This window comes from Melospiza georgiana, chromosome 23, assembly GCF_028018845.1.
Source record: "Melospiza georgiana isolate bMelGeo1 chromosome 23, bMelGeo1.pri, whole genome shotgun sequence".
NCBI lineage: Eukaryota > Metazoa > Chordata > Aves > Passeriformes > Passerellidae > Melospiza > Melospiza georgiana.
In genome coordinates this window covers 8,158,761-8,181,086 of record NC_080452.1, presented here as the reverse complement: position 1 = coordinate 8,181,086, position 22,326 = coordinate 8,158,761, and the positions used below count along the sequence as shown (strand labels likewise).

General features: G+C 53.5%; 2 protein-coding genes across 2 annotated transcripts; one reads left to right on the top strand and one right to left on the bottom strand.

Annotated features, from left to right (window-relative positions):
• The first annotated feature begins 73 nt into the window (after window positions 1-73).
• BYSL (bystin like) lies at window positions 74-4,897 on the top strand. The gene is made up of 7 exons (XM_058039753.1): window positions 74-350; window positions 1,082-1,238; window positions 1,681-1,819; window positions 1,933-2,066; window positions 2,236-2,396; window positions 2,909-3,011; window positions 4,385-4,897. The coding sequence occupies exons 1-7, from the start codon at window positions 74-76 to the stop codon at window positions 4,731-4,733; spliced, it is 1,320 nt and encodes a 439-aa protein (XP_057895736.1). The 3' UTR covers window positions 4,734-4,897.
• Window positions 4,898-6,362: 1,465 nt separating this feature from the next.
• On the bottom strand, window positions 6,363-19,473 carry CCND3 (cyclin D3). Its single transcript, XM_058039766.1, has 5 exons — window positions 19,261-19,473; window positions 17,700-17,915; window positions 12,815-12,974; window positions 11,380-11,513; window positions 6,363-7,672 (listed from the first exon to the last, which is right to left on the bottom strand). The coding sequence occupies exons 1-5, from the start codon at window positions 19,456-19,458 to the stop codon at window positions 7,508-7,510; spliced, it is 873 nt and encodes a 290-aa protein (XP_057895749.1). The 5' UTR covers window positions 19,459-19,473; the 3' UTR covers window positions 6,363-7,507.
• Window positions 19,474-22,326: the final 2,853 nt, after the last annotated feature.

The window sequence follows — 22,326 nt, the reverse complement described above, 5'->3', positions numbered from 1 at the left end:
AGGCGGGCGCAGATCCCGCGTGTGCCGCTGCGCCGTGCCCCGGTTCCGCTGCGCCGTGCCCGGTGCCGCCGCGATGCCCAAGGCCCGGCGGGCGCGGGGCTCCGGCCCGGCGCCGGCGCTGCCCTTGGCCGAGCAGATCCTGCAGGACGCGGCCCCGCGGCTCCGGGCGCGGGAGAAGCGCGGGGCGGAGGAGCCGGGCGGCGATGGCGGCCCCGGGGACGGGGACGGGTTCGTGGACGCGCGGCTGTCCCGGCGCATCCTGGAGCAGGCGCGGCGGCAGCAGGAGGAGCTGGAGGCCGAGCACGGCCCCGGAGCGCCCGCGGCGCCCCGAAAGCGCAGCGCGGTTCTCGGTGAGCCCCCGGTGAAAAACGCCCAATCGCTTGGTTTTTTTAAGTTTTAAAAACGCCAGTCGCTCGTCTTAAAAATTTTAAAAGTTATAAAAATAAAAATTTTAATACAAGTAATAGAGTAACAGAATAATAATAGAGTAATATTAGAGTAATAATAATTTGGACAATTTGAATTAGGACAATATGAGACACTAAAGAGTTACGGAGAGTCCGGGTCTGTAACTTTTTCTGGGCAGCACGAACCCGAAAAAGGACCCACGTTAACAAAGGATTAACCCTTAAAAACAACAGCCTGTTGCGTATTCATACACTTATGCATTTGTTACACTTTTATTATGTATGATGCATAAATTCCATTCAAACACAGGATTCTGTCTGGTCATCGACAACTTCTTCCTCTGAATCCTAACAGCGCCTTTGAGGCAGGAAGAAGTTCGTTTCTTCTGATAAGAGGGCAATAAATTCACTTTCTCTGAAAGATCCAGGTGTCCTGTGGCTGCTATCTCGCTGCGAGTCCATTCTTTAAAAAAAAAAGTATCCTATATAGCATAATTTCTATTTTAACCTTTTTTATAACCTAAAACTGTATTTAACATGCTACTTAAGAGAATCAATACAGCATCACTTTCTAACACAAGACATAAAATACTAATTTGAATATTTGCGAAAAGCCAATCTTAAAATACCCGAGGGTGCCCGGGCCCGGGCTGAGCCAGCTCCGCTCCCCGCAGGTCCCGACCCGGACTCGGAGGATGATGAGGAGTGGCCTTCGCTGGAGAAGGCGGCGGCGGCCGCGGGACGGAGCGGGGACTACGGCGGGGAGGTGGAGGTGGACCCCGAGGACGAGAAAGCCATCGAGATGTTCATGAACAAGAACCCACCCCTGAGGTGAGCGCTCTGGGCTGTGCCCTGTGCGGTGTCAGCCCCGTGGAGCCCCGAGTCACCCCTGCTCCTGTCCCAGTCCCTGTCCAGTGTCAGCCCCCAGGTCACCCCCATCCCCTGTGATGTGATCCCATCGTGTCACCCCCCTGTTACCCCCGATTGTCCCCCTGCTGCACGCACAGACCCCAGCTGGCCCCCATCCCTTGTCAGCCTCTGGCTCGCCCCTGTCCCCTGCCAGCCCTCCCATGTCCCCTGACCCCATCCCTGCCACCCCTCCCATGTCCCCCACTGCCCCTGTCCCCTGCCATCCCTCCCATGTCCCCCACTGTCCTGTCCCCTGCCAGCCCTCCCATGTCCCCCACTGTCCCTGTCCCCTGCCAGCCCTCCCATGTCCCCACTGTCCCTGCCACCCCTCCCACGTCCCCTGACCCCGTCCCTGCCGTCCCAGGCGCACGCTGGCCGACATCATCATGGAGAAGATCACGGAGAAGCAGACGGAGGTGGAGACGGCGCTGTCGGAGATCTCGGGCTGCCCCATGCCCCAGCTTGACCCCCGTGTCCTGGAGGTCTACAGGGGTGTCAGGGAGGTGAGGATGGAGCATCCAAACCCACAGCCACCACCCTGAGGTGACAATGCGCTCTCTTGTCCCTGCTGTCACTTATCTCACTCGTGGCCTGGCCCCTGTCCCTGTCTCTGAAGGTGCTGTCCAAGTACAGGAGTGGGAAGCTCCCCAAGGCGTTCAAAATCATCCCTGCCTTGTCCAACTGGGAGCAGATCCTCTACATCACTGAGCCAGAGACGTGGACAGCGGCTGCCATGTACCAGGCCACCAGGTAAGGTCACCTCAGGGACCCCACCAGGTAAGGTCCCCTCAGGGACCCTCTGCCATGGCATCTTTGGGGTTTTCGTTCCCATAACCACAGTCAGATCACCAAAACTGGTTACAAAACACCAATCTGGCCTCCTTTCCTCACCCATCCCTTCGTGCTTTGCCGGTCCCAGGATATTTTCCTCCAACCTGAAGGAGAGGATGGCCCAGAGGTTCTACAACCTGGTGCTGCTGCCGCGCATCCGCGACGACATCGCCGAGTACAAGCGGCTCAACTTCCACCTGTACATGGCTCTGAAGAAGGCTCTGTTCAAACCAGCAGCCTGGTTCAAGGGTAGGGCTCCTGCAGGGTCCCCGAGGGGCTGGTGCATGCCCGGGGGTGTCCCGGTGATGCTGCAGGAGCGGGGGTTTCTAGGGGGAAGGGGCTGAGCTGTGCATGGAGGTGGTTGGTGCCTGACTGTGGTGGGGCTCGCAGGCGTCCCAGGATGAGGGAAGAGAATCTTGACTACTCCATGTTCAGAAGGCTGGTTTATTATGTTGTGATATATATTACATTAAAACTTTACTAAAAGAATAGAAGAAAGGATTTCATCACAAGGCTGGCTAAGAATAGAATAAGAAGGAATGATAACAAAGGTTTGTGGCTTGGACTTTGTCCGAGCCATTAATTGATTGGCCATTAATTAAAAACAACCACATGAGACCAATCACAGATGCACCTGTTGCATCCCACAGCAGCAGATAATCATTGTTTTTCTTTTCCTCTGAGGCTTCTCAGGAAAAAAATCCTAAGGAAAAGATTTTCCATAGAATGTCTCAGTGACACCTGACTGTTCCCCTTCCCAGGGATCCTCATCCCCCTGTGTGAGTCTGGCACCTGCACGCTCAGGGAGGCCATCATCATCGGCAGCATCCTCAGCAAGTGCTCCATCCCCGTGCTGCACTCCAGGTGAGGCCCTGAGGGGCTGGGGGGTCACCCAGCTCCCTCTGGGGTTGAGGTTCAAGGCTCAGCTTTGTGCCTCAGTGCTCCATGGTCCAGTCCAGGTCCCCCTGACCCCTGTGGTCCCTCCCTGGTCCTTGTGGCTCCTGCCCAGCCCCCCCATGCCCATTCTTCAGTCCCCAGGACTTCAGTCCCCCTGGCCCTTGTGGTCCCTTGTCAGTCCCTGAGCTCCATTCTCCATCCCCATGGCTTTGGCTCTGCCTGTTCCTTGGTCCCTGTGGCTTCTGCCTGGTCCCCCTGACCTCTGTGGTCCCTCCTCTGTCCCCTGGCCCTTCACCCTGTCCTGTGTCCCTGTGGCTCTGTCCCCTGGCCCCTCACCTCTCCTGTGTCCCCGTGGCTCTGTGTCCTGACTCTAAGACCCTCCCTAGTCCCCATGTCCCTGTCCTCTGACCCCTCACCTCTCCCATGTCCCCATATCCCTGTCCCATGGCTCCTCAACAGTCCTGTGTCCCCATGGCTCCATCCCCTGACCCCTCACCACGCCCTTGTCCCTGTGTCCCTGTGCCCTGACCCGTCACCCCATCCTGTGTCCCAGTGGCTCTGTGTCCTGACTCTGAGCCTCTCCCTGGTCCCCATGTCCCTGTCCCCGCCCCCTCACCTCTCCTGTGTCCCTGTCCTCTGACCCCTCCTGTGTCCCCGTGACTCCATCCCGTCCCCTTACTGTTCCCGTCCCCATGTCCCTGTCCCTTGACCCCACACACCTTTCCTGTGTCCCTGTCCCCTGACCTCTCCCATGTCCCCATGTCCCCATGTCCCTGACCCCTCACCTCTCCTATGTCCCCATGTCCCTGTCCCCTGACCTCTCCCATGTCCCCATGGCTCCATCCCCTGACCCCTCACCTCTCCTATGTCCCCATGTCCCTGTCCCCTGACCTCTCCCATGTCCCCATGGCTCAATCCCCTGTCCCCTCACCTCTCCCATGTCCCCACGGCTCCATCCCCTGTCCCCTGACTGCTCCCATGTCCCCATGTCCCTGTTCCCTGACCCCTCACCTCCCCCATGTCCCCACGACTCCATCCCCTGTCCCCTGACCTCTCCCATGTCCCCATGTCCCCATGACTCCATCCCCTGTCCCCTCACCTCTCCCATGTCCCCATGGCTCCATCCCCTGTCCCCTGACCTCTCCCCTGTCCCGTGCCCCATCCCCTGAGCTGTCCCCTGACTGCTCCCATGTCCCCATGTCCCTGTTCCTTGACCCCTCACCTCCCCCATGTCCCCATGACTCCATCCCCTGTCCCCTCACCTCCCCCATGTCCCCATGGCTCCGTCCCCTGTCCCCTGCCCCACGCCCTGAGCTGTGCCCGTGCTGTCCCTCCCTCAGCGCGGCCCTGCTGAAGCTGGCAGAGATGCAGTACAGCGGTGCCAACAGCATCTTCCTGCGCCTGCTCATCGACAAGAAGTACGCGCTGCCGTTCCGCGTGCTGGACGCGCTGGTGTTCCACTTCCTGGCCTTCCGCGCCGAGCGGCGCCCGCTGCCCGTGCTGTGGCACCAGAGCCTGCTGGCCCTGGCCCAGCGCTACAAGGAGGACCTGGCCTCGGAGCAGAAGGAGGCCCTGCTGGAGCTGCTCAAGTTCCACAGCCACCCCCAGATCTCGGCCGAGATCCGCCGCGAGCTGATCAACTCCGGCACCAGGGACGTGGAGGGGGAGCGGGCGCCGGCCATGGAGTGAGCGGGGAAGGGCTGGGACGCGGCTGGGAGCCCGGGGCAGGAGAGCCCTGCTGGGTGCTGCTGCTCTGAGCGGGCACTGGGACAGGCTGGGCCCTCAGAGCTGGACTGTGCTGCTGGCAGTGCCACCCAGGAGCCCGGGGACACCAGCACGGGGACCCTCTGGCTGTTCCTGGACACTCTGGCTTGTCCCTGGACCCTTTGGCTTGTCCCTGGACCCTTTGGCTTGTCCCTGGACCCTCTGGTTTGTCCCCGGACAGTTTGGTTTGTTCCTGGACACCTTGGCTTGTCCCTGGACCCTCTGGTTTGTCCCTGGACAGTTTGGTTTGTTCCTGGACACCTTGGCTTGTCCCCGGACACCCTGGCTTGTCCCTGGACACCCTGGCTTGTCCCTGGACACTTTGGTTTGTCCCTGGACACCCTGGCTTGTCCTTGGACCCTCTGGCTTGTCCCTGGACACTCTGGCTTGTCCCTGGACACTCTGGCTTGTCCTTGGACACCTTGGCTTGTCCCTGGACCCTCTGGCTTGTCCCTGTACTCAGAAATAAAACCAGAGCTCTGTCACTCAGTCAGGGCTGGCTCTGCCCCGTGTGCTCCCAGCCTGTCCCTGTCCCCACCAGCTGCTGGAGCTCCTTGCCCAGGGGTTTTCCCCAAAAAAAGCTTCTCAGGGTTTGCTTCCTGAAGCCACAGGGCCACCATCCTCACCTGGCCATGGGTCACCTGCCTGGTGTGCTCCTGGCACTGTGCCCGAGTGCCACCTCTGCTGGAAAACCAAACCCAGGGGAGACTTTTCCACCAGGCCCTGCTGCCACTGTCCCTGCCAGCCCTGTGCCCTGGTGCCACTGTCACTGCCAGCCCTGTGCCCTGCAGTCACTGTCCCTGCCAGCTCTGTGCCCTGCTGTCACTGTCCCTGCCAGCCCTGTGCCCTGGTGCCACTGTCACTGCCAGGTCTGTGCCCTGCAGTCACTGTCACTGCCAGCTCTGTGTCTTGGTGCCACTGTCACTGCCAGCCCTGTGCCCTGCAGCTTTGGGCCACAGAGAGGAGCCCCTGCTGCACCCTGAGCTGTGCCCCCTGTTGCCACCCCCGAGGTCCCCACGCCCCTCAGCCTTTTCTGTGACTCGCTGATTTTATCTGATTCGAGGCCGATGGGCACAGGAGGGAGCCTGGGCTGGCACAGAGCTCCTGGCACTGTCCTGGCACCCCCCGAGCTGCTCCAGGGCCCCTCGCCCTGCTGGGGAGAAGGTGATGCCTCTGCTCCAGGGCCACCTCACCCGCAGGAAGGGTTTTGGCTCCACCACCACCCTCAGGGTCCTCTCCCCACTCCATGCTGGGAAAAGCAGGGCTGGAGCTCCCAAGGGATCCCCAAAACCAGGAAAAGATCCAAGAACAGCACAGGGAAACCCTCAAGCCACCGTTTTTTTTGGGTTTTTTTTTTTTGTTTAAAATATTTTATTGCAACATCACAGGGTTCTCTGGCTCTCCCAGCAGCGAGACTTGTGCGAGTGAACACCAAACCAGTTTTACTCTTAAATTAAAAATTCACTTTGATATATATATATATATTTATATATTAAAAAAAAAAAAAAAACACAAAAAAAAACCAAAAAAGAAAGAAAGACATTTCCTCTTGCACAGGCAGGCCCTGTCCCAGCCCTCCTGCTCGCAGGAGGCAGCGGCTCCGTGGGTTTCCGGGCCAGGCAGGCTCAGGGAGGAGCAGCAGCCCCACCTTTTTCCGCCGGATTTTTGTGGGCTTGGTGCCATCCAAAAGGAAGATCTCGACCTCCTTTTCCACACATCCCCCGCGGGAGGACAACAGCCACAGGTCCAGATGTCCCCAGGGAGCAGCAGCAGATTCTGCTTCCCATCCCTGTGGAGTCTCTGGCTTCTCCTGGCTAATTCCACTCTGGATTTCTTATAGAAAAGCAGCATTATATTTTTTTTTCCTTTTTTTTTCTTTTTTTTTTTTTTTTCTGTTTTACAACAATTTTTATAAAAAAAAACCTAACGAGGAGTCAACAACAACGATACAAAAATGCGGTAATTGCTTTCCCAACTCAAGTGCGCAGCAAAGTTTCCCACCCTGTCAGGAGGCAGCTCCAGATCCACGTGGATCGGACGCAGCTCCCTCCTGAGCACGATCTGAAATCCCTGCCTTGGAAGAGTGGAGATGCATCCCAGACCATAGCAGCACGTTCAGAGGTTTTCCTTGAATCCTAGTCTGATGCCTAAGCTACCAAAGGCAGCTCTGCTGAGGAGAGTCTGCCGCTGCCCAGGGAGCCAGGGAAGGGAGAGAGGGGTGAAGGCACTTTGCTGGGGAGGAGAGGAGAGCAGCACCCAGCACCCTGAGCGATTCCAGCTCTCCTCCCTCCCCTTTTCCCAGCAGTGAACAATAAATTAAGCAGCCGAGGGGGGACCCCGAGCTCCTCCCGAGGCGCGTCCCCCAAAACTCCCACATCCAACAGCAAAAAACCCAAACAAGCCCCACGGCTCCTCCCCAAGCACAAGCAGCTGCACGGCGTCCCCTGGAGCTGTGGGCACGAAGCAATGAGGACCAAGCAGCTGCTCCCCGAGCCCCACGGCAGCCGGGGGTCACCAGGACTGGGGCGGCTCTGCCATTTCCGTCCCTCACGGGGGCTGGAAGTGGCCGTGAGGAACCCGGGGAACACCAACACAGAAACGATTCCAACTCCCCCTCCAGGCTCCCGGGTGGGCAGGGGGCGTGCGGCGAGCTGGGGGTGTCCAGGGAGGGGCTGGAGCTCTGGCCAAAGGCTCCTTGGTCACAGGTTGACGTCGGTGACATCCGTGGGGGTGCTGGTGGGCACGGGCTGGGTGCCCGCGTACGGCGCCGCCTTGGAGCTGAGCTCCTGCTGCGGCTGGGACGCCTGCTTGAGGCTCTCGGCCAAGGCCGCCTCGATCTGCTCCTGGCACGCCTTCAGGCAGTCCTGGAACGGGCAAACACAGATGGGGCATCAGATCCCGCTCCCGCTGCTCCTGCAGAACAGCTCTGTCCCTGTAGCCCGAGCTCCTCGCCCAGGGATTTCCCCAAACAAAACCTCTCAGGGCTTCAATCTCTGACCCCCCCAGCCACCTCCTGGATTGCAGTGGGATGGTTTATTGACTATGGTTTATTATGACTATGACGAGAATATATTGCCTTTCTGCGAGCAGATGTGATATTTCAAGAGAAGACATTGACTTCATCTGCAAGGGCAGGGCATGAAAGAAATGAAAGTAATTATTGATTTTTTTTTTTTTTTTTCCATCTGACCAGCAGCAAAAGGAGATTTTTCTCCATCTTTGTCCCTCCTCGGGTAAATCCCCACACTTTGGTTGTCCTCCCACCTCCCTGGAATGTGTCAGCAGAGAGGTTCCCAAAGCCCTGGAGCCAGGGGGTGGCTCCAGATGGGTGACAAGAGCAGGACAAACGTCCCAAATCCCAAAAATGTGAATGTCCTTGGGACATGGATCCTTCTCCAGCTCCCCAGCCCCTCCAGCCCAGCATTCCCAGGAATTCTGCTGCGTGCCCCTGGTTCAGAAACTTCTGACAAGGTTTCCAGCCTCCTGTCCCCTCTGGGACACCCCAGAGCTGGGGGACAGCACAGAACCTCGCCAGAAATGCAAACCCTGCTCTGGTTTTTCCCCCTCGAGCCGTAAAAGCAGGAGGAAACTCCCACCCGGACACCCCAGGGCCACAGCCCGGCCTGGTGACAGTTTGCACCTCACGGGACATGGTCACACCCTGAGATCTCTTACCAGGAATCCGCGGCGGTTCTTAGAAACTGACAGAGGATGTGGCGAGCGAAAATAGCAACGCCCGGCTCCTCCTGCCCTGTTCCTCCTGCCCTGTTCCTCCTGCCCGGCTCCTCCTGCCCTGCTCCCCCTGCCCCGGCCCTGAGTGCCAGGAGCACCTAGGCAAGGGCTGGGCATCACCAGGGGCACCTGGGCAAGGGCTGTGCATCACCAGGGGCACCTGGGCAGGGGATGGGCATCCTCATGGGCACCTGGGCAGGGGCTGGGCATCCCCTGGGCATCTCCATGGGCACCTGGGCAAGGGCTGGGCATAACCAGGGGCACCTGGGCAGGGGCTGGGCATCCCCTGGACATCTCCATGGGCACCTGGGCAGGGGCTGTGCATCCCTACAGACACCTGGGCATGGTCTGTGCATCTCCTGGGCAGGGGCTGGGCATCACCAGGGGCACCTGGGCAGGGGCTGGGCATCACCTGGGCCTCTCCATGGGCACCTGGGCAGGGGCTGGGCCTCTCCATGGGCACCTGGGCATGGGCTGTGCATCTCCATGGGCACCTGGGCAAGCTCAGGGAGAAGCAGCAGCACCAATGAGGGAGCTGAGCCCAGGAGCTCTCGCAGGAACTCAAAGCTCTGTGCTCAATCCCAGGAGGAGCTGCCCTGGCCCTGCCCGGGCTGGAGCTGTTTGTGAGGCACCCACACCTGGGCAGGGGCACAGCAGATGCTGGGGAGGGGACAGGAGGGGACAGGAGGGGACAGGAGGGGACAGGAGGGTGCCGGGCTCCATTTCAGCTCCTCTCCCTGCACAGAGCCCTCCCTGCTTCCCACCTGTTCCCTGCACAGCCCCGGCCCCCAGAGCAGGTTGGGAGCAGCTGGCTGCACTGATTCTCTCTTCAAAAAGGCCCCAGAGAACAAAAAAATTCCATCTGCACAAACAGAGCAGGAGCCTCCCCCCGGACAAAGCCAGCCCAGGTCCTGGCAGGGGAGTGTGACCCACCTGGGCAGGGGAGGAGATCAAAGGGGAGAGGAGAAGCTCAGATTGGAGCCCCACAGGGTCCCTGTGCCCCCTCCCAGGGCGCTGGGGGGCTGCAGAGCCCCCCCAAAGCTGGAAGGTTTCATGTGCCAGCCCCCCCTGTCCCCCCCAGGTGCAACCAGACACTGAGGGGAGCAGATGCTGGGCCTGAGCGTCCCTGTCCCCATCGCAGGCCGAGAACCCGATCCTGCCAACACCTGCCCGGGCAGGGAACGGATCCTGCCCTTTGTGTGGCACTGCAAGGGCTCCGAGCCCACCCTGCCCTGCCAGGCTGGGCCTGGCATCGGCCCCGGGCTCTCCTCAAACCGGGGCAGCACCGTCTGAACAGCAAAACCCCACAGAACCCAGAGCAGATGGGGCTGGAAGGGCCCTCGAGTCCATCCCTGCAGCTCAGGCTGACCATCAGCACAGCGAGACCATCCCAGTGACCATCACCATGGCCTGACCACCCCAGTGACCATCACCATGGCCTGACCATCCCAGTGACCATCACCATGGCCAGACCACCCCAGTGACCATCAGCACGGCCTGACCATCCCAGGCTGACCATCAGCACAGCCAGGCCATCCCAGTGACCATCACCATGGCCAGACCACCCCAGTGACCATCACCATGGCCACACCATCCCAGTGACCATCACCATGGCCAGACCACCCCAGTGACCATCACCATGGCCAGACCACCCCAGTGACCATCACCATGGCCAGAGCACCCCAGTGACCATCAGCACAGCCAGACCACCCCAGTGACCATCACCATGGCCTGACCATCCCAGTGACCATCCCTGTGGCCAGTCCATCACCATGGCCAGTCCATCTCAGGTTCTCCACCACCAGAGCCAGACCATCCCTGGGCTCACCATCACCATGACCAGTCCATCACCATGACCAGTCCATCACCATGACCCGTCCATCCCAGTCCCTCCCTCGCCACGTTCACCTGGAGCAGGTGGCACAGGTGACACATCAGGTGGATCTGGAACATCTCCAGAGGCACAGAGCCCACCCCCTCCCCATGCAGCTGTCCTGTCCTGATGGAGAACCCTTCCTCTGAGTGGCAGCAAGGCTCCCACAGCCGTGCCAGCCCCAGTGCCCCCTCAGAGCTCGGTGCCAGCCCCAGTAACACTCCTCACCTCAGTGCCAGCCCCAGTGGCACTCATTCACCAGCTCAGTGCCCGTGGTCCTGGCCAGCAGCTCAGTGCCAGCCCCAGTAACACTCCCCACCCTGCTGCCAGCCCCAGTGGCACTCCCCAGCTCGGTGCCAGCCCCAGTGGCACTCCCCACCCTGCTGCCAGCCCCAGTGGCACTCCCAGTTTGGTGCCAGCCCCAGTGGCACTCCCAGCTTGGTGCCAGCCCCAGTAACACTCCCCACCCTGCTGCCAGCCCCAGTGGCACTTCCAGCTTGGTGCCAGCCCCAGTGGCACTCCCCGGTGCCCGCTACCCAGCCCAGTGCCCGTCACTGACCAGCTCAGTGCCCGTGGTCCTGGCCAGCAGCTTGGTGCCAGCGCCAGTGGCACTCCCCAGCTGTGCCAGCCCCAATGCCCACTCCCCAGCTCGGTGCCAGCCCCAGTAACACTCCCCAGCCCAGTGCCCGTCACTGACCAGCTCGGTGCCCGTGGTCCTGGCCAGCAGCTCGGTGCCAGCCCCAGTGGCACTCCCCAGCCCTGTGCCCGTCACTGACCAGCTCGGTGCCCGTGGTCCTGGCCAGCAGCTCGGTGCCAGCCCCAATGCCCACTCCCCAGCTCTGTGCCAGCCCCAGCAACACTCCCCAGCCCCAGTACCCACTCCCAGCTCGGTGCCAGCCCCAGCAACACTCCCCAGCCCCAGTACCCACTCCCAGCTCGGTGCCAGCCCCAGTGCCCGTCACTGACCAGCTCGGTGCCCGTGGTCCTGGCCAGCAGCTCGGTGAGGGCCTCTCCGCTGCCCGGCAGCCCCAGGCCGTGCGCGGCGGCGCCGATGCTGCCGGTGGCGATCATGGACGGCGGGTACATGACGAACGTGCAGTCTGCAGCCAGCACAGAGGGGAGAGGAGGAGATGGCACAGAGGGTCAGCTGGGGTCTGGGGTCGGGGTTCGCCCTGCAGGGCCCCACAGAGGGGTCTGTGCAGCGCGGGGCGGAGGAGAATTGTCACAGAGGCGTTTTATGAAAATGCTTTCTCTAGGATTTTTCTGCTGAGAGGCCTCAGAAATGAAATACAAGCAATGATTATCTGCTGCTGTGGGATGTGGCAGGTGAATCTGTGATTGGTCTCGTGTGGCTGTTTTTAATTAATGACCAATCACAGTGAGCTGTGGCGGGACTCTGAGCAGTCACAAGCTTTTATTATCATTCCCTCCTTTCTCTATTCTTTAGTATAGTTTTAGTATGGCATAATGTAATATAGTATAGTATAATATAGTATGGTATGATATGGTATAATATAAAAAATATCATATTCATTCTATTATGCATTGTAATGCATATATTATATTAGAACATGGAATATTATAATATATTATATTGTAACATGGAATAAAAGAATATTGCAATATAATGTAATGTAATGTAATATATTATAATATAATATAATGTAATGTAATATATTATAATATATAATGTAATGTAATGTAATGTAATACAATATAATATAATATAATGTAATATAATGTAATGTAATGTAATGTAATGTAATATAATGTAATGTAATGTAACGCAATGTAATGTAATGTAATGTAATATAATATAATGTAATATAATATAATATAATATAATATAATATAATATAATATAATATAATATAATATAATATAATATAATATAATATAATATAATATAATATAATATAATATAATATAATGTAATATAATATAATGTAATGTAATATATAATATAATATGCATTATATTATAATATGGAATAAAAGAATACAGTATTATAATATTATACATTAATACAATATATTATTAATATAATATATAATATAATGTAATATAATACAGAACATAATAGATATTGTATTCTATTGTATTCTATTGTATTCTATTGTATTGTATTGTATTGTATTGTATTGTATTCTATTCTAGTCTATTCTATTCTATTCTATTCTATTCTATTCTATATTAATAAATTGCCCTTCTAAGGACACGGAATCAGATTCTCAACTCTCCATCCTGGGGCCCCCAGCCGCCCTCCCACAGGCACACAGAGCCTGGCACACACCCCTGGCATCCCACAGCACCATCCCACCTCAAACCCTGACCACAGAGAAGCCCCCAGAAAAGGAGGGCAGCCCGTGCCAGGCGTGCCGGGCGTGCCAGCGGCCCCCACCTGTGGCGCAGAGGGCGATGAAGGTCTGCGCGTGCTTCTTGACCAGCTCCACCTTGTCGGCGGGCAGCGGCAGCCGGTGCAGGATGTGCGGCAGGAAATCGTTGGCGATCACCGACACCAGGTCCCACTTGAGCTTCTCCAGCACCAGCAGCTCCCAGTGCTGAGGGCACACAGAGGGCGGCGCGTCACGGGGGGCTCAGGAGCATCGGGGACAGGGAAGGGCACAGGGACTGTCCCCAGGCTGTCCCCGTGGCACCATGCCAGCCCTGAAGGCCCCAGAGTCAAGGCAGGACAGGGAAGGGCAGATGGGTTTGTCCCCACGCTGTTCCTGTGCCACCATGCCAGCCCAGGAGGCTCCAGGATGGGGAAGGGCTGTCCCTTGGGCTGTCCCCATTGTCCCCACAGCACAATTCCAGCCCTGGCCGTGTCCCTGCTGAGGCCCCAGAGCTGCCCCAGGCTCAGGTCGGGCTCAGGTTCATTTTTCATTTCTGTTCCCCCACCCAGCACAAATCCCCTTCTGCCCCAAACTCAGGATCCCACCAGCGCCGCCCCGGAGCTCAGCACAGACACTTTGAGGAAGTGACAACGGTGACAATTCTTTCCCAAGCTCACATCTTCATTTTCCCCTTTTTTTTCTGGTTGTTGCCTCCCTTCCCCTTGCACAACAAACCCGCCCCGGGTTGCTCAAAGGAGCAGAATTGCTCAAGCTGCTCCAAACCCACCCTGGGCACAATGTGTCACCCTCAGGAGCCACTCCTGTCCCAAAGGCCACCCTGGGCACAATCTGTCACCCCATTGTCCCCTCAGGTGCCATTCCTGTCCCAAAACCCACCCTGGGCACAATCTGTCACCCCATTGTCCCCTCAGGAGCCATTCCTGTCCCAAAGCTGCTCCACCCAAGCTCTGAGCAGCTAAACCCCCTCTCAGCCAGGCCAGAAAAGTCTTTATAAAAATGAAATAAAAGGAAATAAAATAAAATGAAATAATAAAATAAAAGAAAACATAAAAATAATATAAAATAAAATAAAAAATAAAAAATAAAATAAAATAAAATAATAACATAAAATAACATAAAATAATAAAATAACCTAAAATAATGTAAAATAAAAATAAAATAAAATAAATTACAAAATAAAATAACATATGAATAATCACATAAAATAAAATAACAGAAATAAAATAGCATAAAATAAAATAACAGAACATAAAATAAAATACTGTAAAATAAAAGATAAAATAAAATAACATAAAAATAATAACATCAAATAAAATAACAGAAATAAAATAAAAACATCAAATAACATGACATAAAATAATGTAAAATAAAAAATAACATAAAATAAGAATAATAACATAAAATAAAATAAAATGAAATAAAATAAAACAAAATAAAACAAAATAAAATAAAGAATTAAATTTAAAAATAAAGAATTGAATTAAAAAAAAAAAACAAAAAAACAACCCCAAGGTGGGTTAGAGAAGGGCCTGGACGGAAACCCAACTTCCTCCAAATGGACAAATCCCTCCTTGCATCATTTCCTTCTCCCCCAGAATGACTCCAGAGCGCTTCTGTGTCCTTCTGAAGGGCTGAGCTGCTGCCAAGCCCCTGCCCGAGGAGGAGGAGGAGGAGGAGGAGGAGGAAGCAGAGGCTGGGAATGCGAGCCAGCTTCCTGCAGGGATGGCCCCGGGCCACCAGGATGTGCCATTGTCCCCAGGCTGCTGGAGAAGCTCCCCTGGCCCTGCTCTGGGCGTTGGGAAAGAGCAGGGGGTGAGCACAGAGGGGGAAGGAGCAGCTCTGGGGTGAGGAAATTCAGATTTAACTCCCTCGGGGCCCAAAAAGGGTTAAAATCCATGGAAATCCAGGGAAGAGACCTTTCCATGGACAATTCAGATTTAACTCCCTCAGCCAGCGTGAATATCCATGGAAATCCAGTTAGATTGGATTTAACTCCCTCAGGGCCCGCAGCCAGGGTGATCCTTTACAGATTCCTGGGTATTCTCTTTATAGTGGAGCAGGATGTGCTCCAAAAAGGGTTAAAACCCATGGAAATCCAGTAACCTGGGTTTAAATCCCACAACCAGGGTGAATCCTTCAAAGATCCCTGGATATTCCTTCTATACTGGAGCAGGATGAGCTCCAAAAAGGGTTGAAATCCATGGAAATCCAGAAACCTGGGTTTAAATCCCACAACCAGGGTGAATCCTTCAAAGATCCCTGGGTATTTTCTCTTTATTGGAGCAGGATGTACCCCAAAAAGGGTTAAAATCCATGGAAATCCAGGGAGGAAGACTCTCCATGGACAATTCAGATTTAACTCCCACAATCAGGGTGAATCCCTCATATCCCTGGATATTCCCTCCATTCCCTCTTTACTGGAGCAGGGGGTGAGCACAGAGGGGGAAGGAGCAGCTCTGGGGTGAGGAAATTCAGATTTAACTCCCTCGGGGCCCTCAGTGAGGGTGAATCCTTCAGATCCCTGGGCATTCCCTCCATTCCCTCTTTATTGGAGCAGAATGAGCTCCAAAAAATCCATGGAAATCCATGGAAATCCAGGGAAGAGACCCTTCCATGGACAATTCAGATTTTACTCCCTCAGCCAGCGTGAATATCCATGGAAATCCAGTTAAATTGGATTTAACTCCCTCAGGGCCCTCAGCCAGGGTGATCCTTTACAGATCCCTGGGTATTCTCTTTATAGTGGAGCAGGATGTGCTCCAAAAAGGGTTAAAACCCATGGAAATCCAGAAACCTGGGTTTAAATCCCACAACCAGGGTGAATCCTTCAGATCTCTGGGTATTTTCTCTTTATTGGAGCAGGATGTGCCCCAAAAAGGGTTAAAATCCATGGAAATCCAGGGAAGAGGACTCTCCATGGACAATTCAGATTTAACTCCCACAATCAGGGTGAATCCCTCATATCCCTGGATATTCCCTCCATTCCCTCTTTACTGGAGCAGGGGGTGAGCACAGAGGGGGAAGGAGCAGCTCTGGGGTGAGGAAATTCAGATTTAACTCCCTCGGGGCCCTCAGTGAGGGTGAATCCCTCAGATCCCTGGGCATTCCCTCCATTCCCTCTTTATTGGAGCAGAATGAGCTCCAAAAAATCCATGGAAATCCATGGAAATCCAGGGAAGAGACCCTTCCATGGACAATTCAGATTTAACTCCCTCAGCCAGCGTGAATATCCATGGAAATCCAGTTAAATTGGATTTAACTCCCTCAGGGCCCGCAGCCAGGGTGATCCTTTACAGATCCCTGGGTATTCTCTTTATAGTGGAGATTTAAACCTGCAAGGATCACCAGGAGAGGCCTTGGTGTCCCCCAGGGATGGGGCACCCCATTCCCGCGGCCATCCCCATCCCTCATCAGCTAATTAGGAGTGTTAATTAAGGCAATCACCCCCCCACCAATGACTGTTCTGGAGGGGAGGGGATTTTCCCCAGAATTGGGAAAAACCAGGTTGAGCTCAGAGCTCTGTGGTGCCCCTGAGTCACACCTGAGAGTTTTGGGGGTTCTGGGGCTCAGATCCCACCCCAAAACCGATGAGAAAACCCCTAAAAGCCCCCGGGGTCCCCAGGGATGCTCTGTCACTGAGGAGAGGTCACTGCTCCCTCCCGAGGCCCCAAAAAAAGGGTTTTTCTCCCATTTCCTCCCTCGCGGCCGAGGCTGAGCTTGCAGGGTTGGATCTCAGAGGTTTTTATCAGACTCTTTTGGCCTCTCAGAGCTCAGAATGGAACCTTGTGGATGCAGGATGAGAAATGCAGGGGTTAGAGCAGGAATTGCAGCCATCCCCAGCAGCCTGGAGCACCCACTGAGCTCACAAACCCCTCACAGACATTCGGCTGCCTCACTCTGCACCTAAAATCTGAATTTTTTCCTGCTGCTGTGGAAGCGAAATCTCCCGCATTCCCCTCAATTCCCACATTCCCCCAATTTCCACATTCCCCCAGTTTCTGCAGCTGGGGGGAGGCAGAGCTGCAGAAATTGGGGTGGGGATGTGGGAAATTCACATTCCCTGACCCTGAGCTTGGAGATGTCCCTGCAGTGACAGCCCAGAGTGACAGCCCAGAGTGACAGCCCAGAGTGACAGCTTGGTGGTGGCACAGAAAACTTCATCCACAACCAGGATGGGGACAATTGAGAGGACAATTCTGCTGCCCAGCACGGGGAGGGTGGAAAATCTTTCACCAAGGAGGGGAATGCAGAGGGATGGGATCAGCAGAGCAGGAACAGGAGATGCCAACCAGAGCTTGGAGATGTCACTGCAGTGACAGCCCAGAGTGACAGGACAGGAAACTTCATCCACAACCAGCAGGGGACAATTCTGCTGCATGGGGAAAGTGGAAAATCCTTCACCAAGAAGGAAGGGAATGCAGAGGGACGGGATCAGGAGATGCCAGGCAGGAGCTGGGCACTGGGAGGGGGCACTGGGATGTTCCTAGAGCTGTGACTCTTGGAGATGTCACTGGAGTGACAACTCAGAGTGACAGCCCAGTGGCGGCACAGAAAACTTCACCCACAACCAGCAGGGGACAATTCTGCTGCGCTGGGAGGGTGGAAAATCCTTCACCAAGGAGTAAGGGAATGCAGAGGGATGGCATCAGGAGATGCCAGGCAGGAGCTGGGCACAGGGAAGGGACCAGAGTTGTGACTCTTGGAGATGTCACTGCAGTGACAGCCCAGAGTGACAGCCCAAAGTGACAGTACAGTGGTGGCACAGGAAACTTCCTCCAGAACCAGGATGGGGACAGCTGAGGGGACAATTCTGCTGCCCAGCATGGGTAGGATGGAAAATCCTTCACCAAGGAGTAAGGGAATGCAGAGGGACGGGATCAGGAGATGCCAGGCAGGAACTGGGCACAGGGAGGGAACTCAGGGGTTTACCAGCAGCTCCTGGGGCGTGATGGAGTTGTCGGTGTAGATGCAGAGCTTCTCCACGGTCAGGGGCATGGTCTCCCTCAGCTTGGAGGCCAGCAGCATGCACACGGCCCCCAGCAGCTGCAGGTGGTTCTTGTGCACGGCCACCGAGGCCAGGAAGCGATCCACGTAGTTCATGGCCAGCGGGAACACCTCCTCCTCACACTTCTGCTCCTCGCACACCTGCCTCGGACGCGGCGCGGGGAGAAAAGGAAGTTTTGGTGAGGGGAGAGAGCCGAGCTCGGCCTCAGAGCTGCTGCTTCACACTCGTCACTGGGAGCTGCTCCCGCCGTGGTGTCACCCCGAGGCTTCGCCTTCCTGTGGGGAGCAGCTGCAGCTCCAGAGAGCTCGTGGAGAAACCTGAATCTGCCCCGTTTGGCCCCGTTTCTGGGAATGGCTCCTGTCTGCTGCCACCCCTGCCCCGGGCAGCTCTGGAGGGCGGAGAGGACGATCCAGGGCTGGAAATTCTACCTAGAACACGTGGATAAATCTGAATTTGCTCCATTTGGCCCCATTTTGCTGTGCCCTGCTGGGGATGCCCCTGCCAGCTGTCACCCCTGCCCTGGGCAGCTCTGGAGATCCAAATTTCCTTTTTTTGGTGCATTTTCTGGCTGGAGGGTGGAGAGAAGGATTCAGGGCTGGGAATTCCACCTGGAGCACGTGGATAAATTGGAATTTGCCCCATTTGGCCCCAATTCTGCTGTGCCCTGCTGGGGATCCCCTGGGCAGCTCTGGAGCTCCAAATTTCCTTTTTTTTTTAGCGCATTTTTTGGCTGGCGGGGGGTGGAGAGAAGCATCCAGGGCTGCCAATTCCACCTGGAGCTCTCCAGGGGACACGATGGCAATCAACGGCATCACCCAAATCGTCCCCAAATTCCACAAATTCCCCACCAGCAGAGTCCAGCAGCTCCCAAATTTTCAGCCCTGCGCCTCTTATCTGTCCCCAGCCACTTGTCACAGCGAACTTCCTTCTTTCGACACCGCCAAATCTATTGCGGTTTCTGCTCCTCCTGCAGCCAACGCTGCCGGCAGCGATGGGGACAATGACACGCGGGTCGTGACATCCCCCGGTGCCACCTCGCTGCTTTTAGAGCCGCTCCCAAAGCGGGGTTTATCTACAAAAGGGGATCGCGGGAATAATGACAGCAAGGGGAAAAAAAAAAAATCTTCTTTAAAATATTAAAATATTTAAATATTCTGGATTTTTTTTTTTAGAAGCGTTCCCCGCAGCATCGGCTGGGACAGGCAGGACGGAGCGCTGCGGAATTGTCATTTATGGGGACCCTGCCCCGAACTTCACCCGCAGATTCATTTTTCATTTCAGGAACTTAACAGCAGCGTTATTATTTTCCCCCGGGGCTGAGCTGAGCCCTGCCCGGAGCTTTTGAGGAAAAAAAAATCCCAATTTTAGCACAGGAGAGTGAATTTCACCCTCCATCCCCACCGGCATCACCGCTGTGCCCGACACCCGTCAGCTCTGCCTTGTCCCCCGGGTTTTTTGGGTGCAAACCCCGCAGCATCCCGGTACCTCCAGCATCCAGAAGGCCAACATCTTCCTCATGTAGGGCTGGATGTCCCTCTGCACGCACTGGAAGTAGGACACGCGGGGGCTGTAGCGCTCCTCCAGGCTCAGCAGGTTCTGCAGCACCCGCCGGTCCCCCAGCAGATGCGGGTCCCGCCCGGCGCGGGGGGCGCGGGCCGCGGGTTCCACGCACAGCAGCTCCATAAGGGGGCGGGCAGGGGTTCTGGGGACGCCGAGGGGACGCACGGAGGAGGCGCCGCGGGCACCGCCGGCTCCGCCGCGGGACGCCGGGAACTGGCGCCGCTCCCGCCCCGGCCCCGGCCCCCAGTGCCGCCGCGCGCCGGGAGGGGGCGTGCCCGAGCCGCGCCGCAGCCAATCACCGAGCGGCACCGCCGCGCTGCAGCCAATCAGAGAGAGGCAGCGCCGCGCCCGCCGAGTTGAGGGGCGTGGTTATAACGTTATTGACCAATCAGAGCGCTGAGCGCTGCGGAGGGGGCGGGGCCAGGGGTGCTCTGGCGGGACGGGCGCACGTGGGGCGCTGCTGCCATCTTGGGGGGGGACACGGGGACAGACAGGGGGACAGACAGACGGACACTGCGCCACCCCCGCGCGTTTCCGCTGCATCCCCTTCATCTCCCCGCTCCGAGGCGTCCGGCGACCCCTGACACTTGAATTTCTTCTCCTATAACTTTTTTTTCCTTTTTTTTCCTTTTTTTTCCCCTTTTTTCCCCCATTTTTCCCCTTTTTTTCCCCTTTTTTCTTCTTTTTTTTAGCACATTTTTTTCAAGGCTGTGGAAATAATCAGCTGTGCACATGTTTGCAGCCTGCTGGCTTCCAAAATTCACCCTGGTGCGGGAGATAACCGTGGGGGGAGCTGCCCAGATAAGCTAGAAAGCATATAAAATTTATATTTTATATATAATTTTTAATTATAGATATAAAATTTATATTTAAAAATCATATATTTGTGTGTATATATATTTAACTATTTTATATATAAAATATATTACATAATTTTAATATAAATATGTTTTATTTTATATATAAAATATATAAAGTAAAATATTTTAATATAAAGTATATAAAATAAATATATAATTGAAAATATAAATTTTATCTATTTTATATATGAAAATTAATATTTTATATATAAAAATATAAAATTTATATAAAAGAAAAGATATTAAAATAGAAATATAACATAAAAATTAAAATATATAAAATACATCAAATATAAATAATAATAAACCTAGAATTAAAAATATATAACACAAAAATATATAAAATAAAAGAAAATATTTAATAGCATAAAAATGTATAAAATAAAATAAAATAAAATAAAATAAAATAAAATAAAATAAAATAAAATAAAATAAAATAAAATAAAATCCACACAAAACTCAGGAACAGAGCAAAAATTTCTGGGGATCTGCCATTTAATAATTGCAACTTGTGCCATTTAATATTGCAATTTATGCCATTTAATATTGCAATTTATGCCATTTAATAATTGCCATTTATGCCATTTAATATTGCAATTTATGCCATTTAATTATTGTCATTTATGGCATTTAATAATTGCTATTTATACCATTTAATATTGCCATTTATGCCATTTAATTATTAACAAAAAGAACAAAACTTAAATAACAAAAATGACAAAACTTTTGACTCCAGTCAAAAGTTTTGTTATTTTTGTTATTTAAACCCCAGTGGTTCCTTTTGGGCCTTCTGGTTTTGTTTTTTTTTTTTTTTAATTTTTGTTATTTTGTTTGTTTGTTTTTATTTATAAATTTTTCTTATTTTAATTATTTTGGTTTTTGCTCCTTTTCTGGTGTTTGTGGCCCCAAAAAAAGGGGGAAGGGAACATTGCACAAGCTGCTGTTCCCTCCAGATGATGACTGGGCAGAACTGGAGCCTCTGAAAGCCACAAGGAGAGGCTGGAAATGCAAAATAAATAAAAAAAATTAAAATGCAGGATCCTAAAAAGCTTAAAATGTCTGAGTGTGGGCAGAAAAATGGGGGAAAATTCCAGGAAAACCAAATTTTGGTCACTGCTGGCCGTAGATAGGCGATTTCCTGGCTTGGGCAAGGTTAAAAAAGGAAATTCCTTGGGAGTGGAAATGACAAAAAAAACCCTCAGAGGTTTCCAGGAGCTCGGCAGGGTGAGGTTGGTCTTGGCTGAAGGATAAAATTGGGATTTTTTTGGGATGTTGGTGATGAAAAGTGGGAGTTTCCCATGGAATGTGGGGTCATTTCTGTGTGTTCCTGGAATTGCTGGGGCTGGAAAATCCCTGCAGGATCTCCCAGCCCAGCCTGGGAATGGTCCCCAGTTTGTCACCAGCTCTGTCACATCCAGGAATTCCTTGGACACCTCTGGGAATGGGGACTGGAAATTCCTCATGATTTTATGGGGAAATTCCTCCTGAATCCATAGGAAATGCCTGATTCCATAAGGAAATTTCTCCTGATTCCAGAGAGAAATTCCTGCTGATCCCATAGGAAAATCCTCTTGATTCCATGAAGAAATTCCTGATTCCATGAGGAAAATCCTCCTGATTCTATGAAGAAATTCCTCATGATTTCATGAGGAAATTCCTCCTGATCCTGTAGGAAAATTCCCCCTGATTCTATGAAGAAATTCCTCCTGATTCCATAGGAAAATTCCTCCTGATCCCATAGTAAATTCCTCTTGATTTCATAGGAAAATTCCTGCTGATTCCATGAAGAAATTCCTCCTCATTTCATGAGGAAATTCCTGCTGATCCTGTAGAAAAAATCATCCTGATTCTATGGAGAAATTCCTGATTCCATGAGGAATTTCCTGCTGATTCCATAGGAAAATTCCTCCTGATTCTATGAAGAAATTCCTCCTGATTTCATAGGAAAATTCCTGCTGAGTTCATAGGAGAATTCCTGCTGATTCCATGAGGAAATTCCTGCTGATCCTGAGGAAAAATTCATCCTGATTCTATGGAGAAATTCCTGCTGATTCCATAGGAAATTCCTCCTGATTCAGTAGGGAAATTTCTCCTGATCCTATGAAGAAATTCCTCCTGATCCCATAGGAAA

Bases quoted from the DNA above. Each gene is read 5' to 3' on its own strand.
- BYSL (XM_058039753.1), top strand. From the start codon at position 74: ATGCCCAAGGCCCGGCGGGCGCGGGGCTCCGGCCCGGCGCCGGCGCTG. The intron at 1,820-1,932 runs GTGAGGATGGAG...CTGTCTCTGAAG, and splicing joins TCTACAGGGGTGTCAGGGAG to GTGCTGTCCAAGTACAGGAG. The intron at 3,012-4,384 runs GTGAGGCCCTGA...TCCCTCCCTCAG, and splicing joins ATCCCCGTGCTGCACTCCAG to CGCGGCCCTGCTGAAGCTGG.
- CCND3 (XM_058039766.1), bottom strand. From the start codon at position 19,458: ATGGAGCTGCTGTGCGTGGAACCCGCGGCCCGCGCCCCCCGCGCCGGG. The intron at 17,916-19,260 runs GTACCGGGATGC...CGTCCGAGGCAG, and splicing joins TGGCCTTCTGGATGCTGGAG to GTGTGCGAGGAGCAGAAGTG. The intron at 11,514-12,814 runs GTGGGGGCCGCT...TGCTGGCTGCAG, and splicing joins CATCGCCCTCTGCGCCACAG to ACTGCACGTTCGTCATGTAC.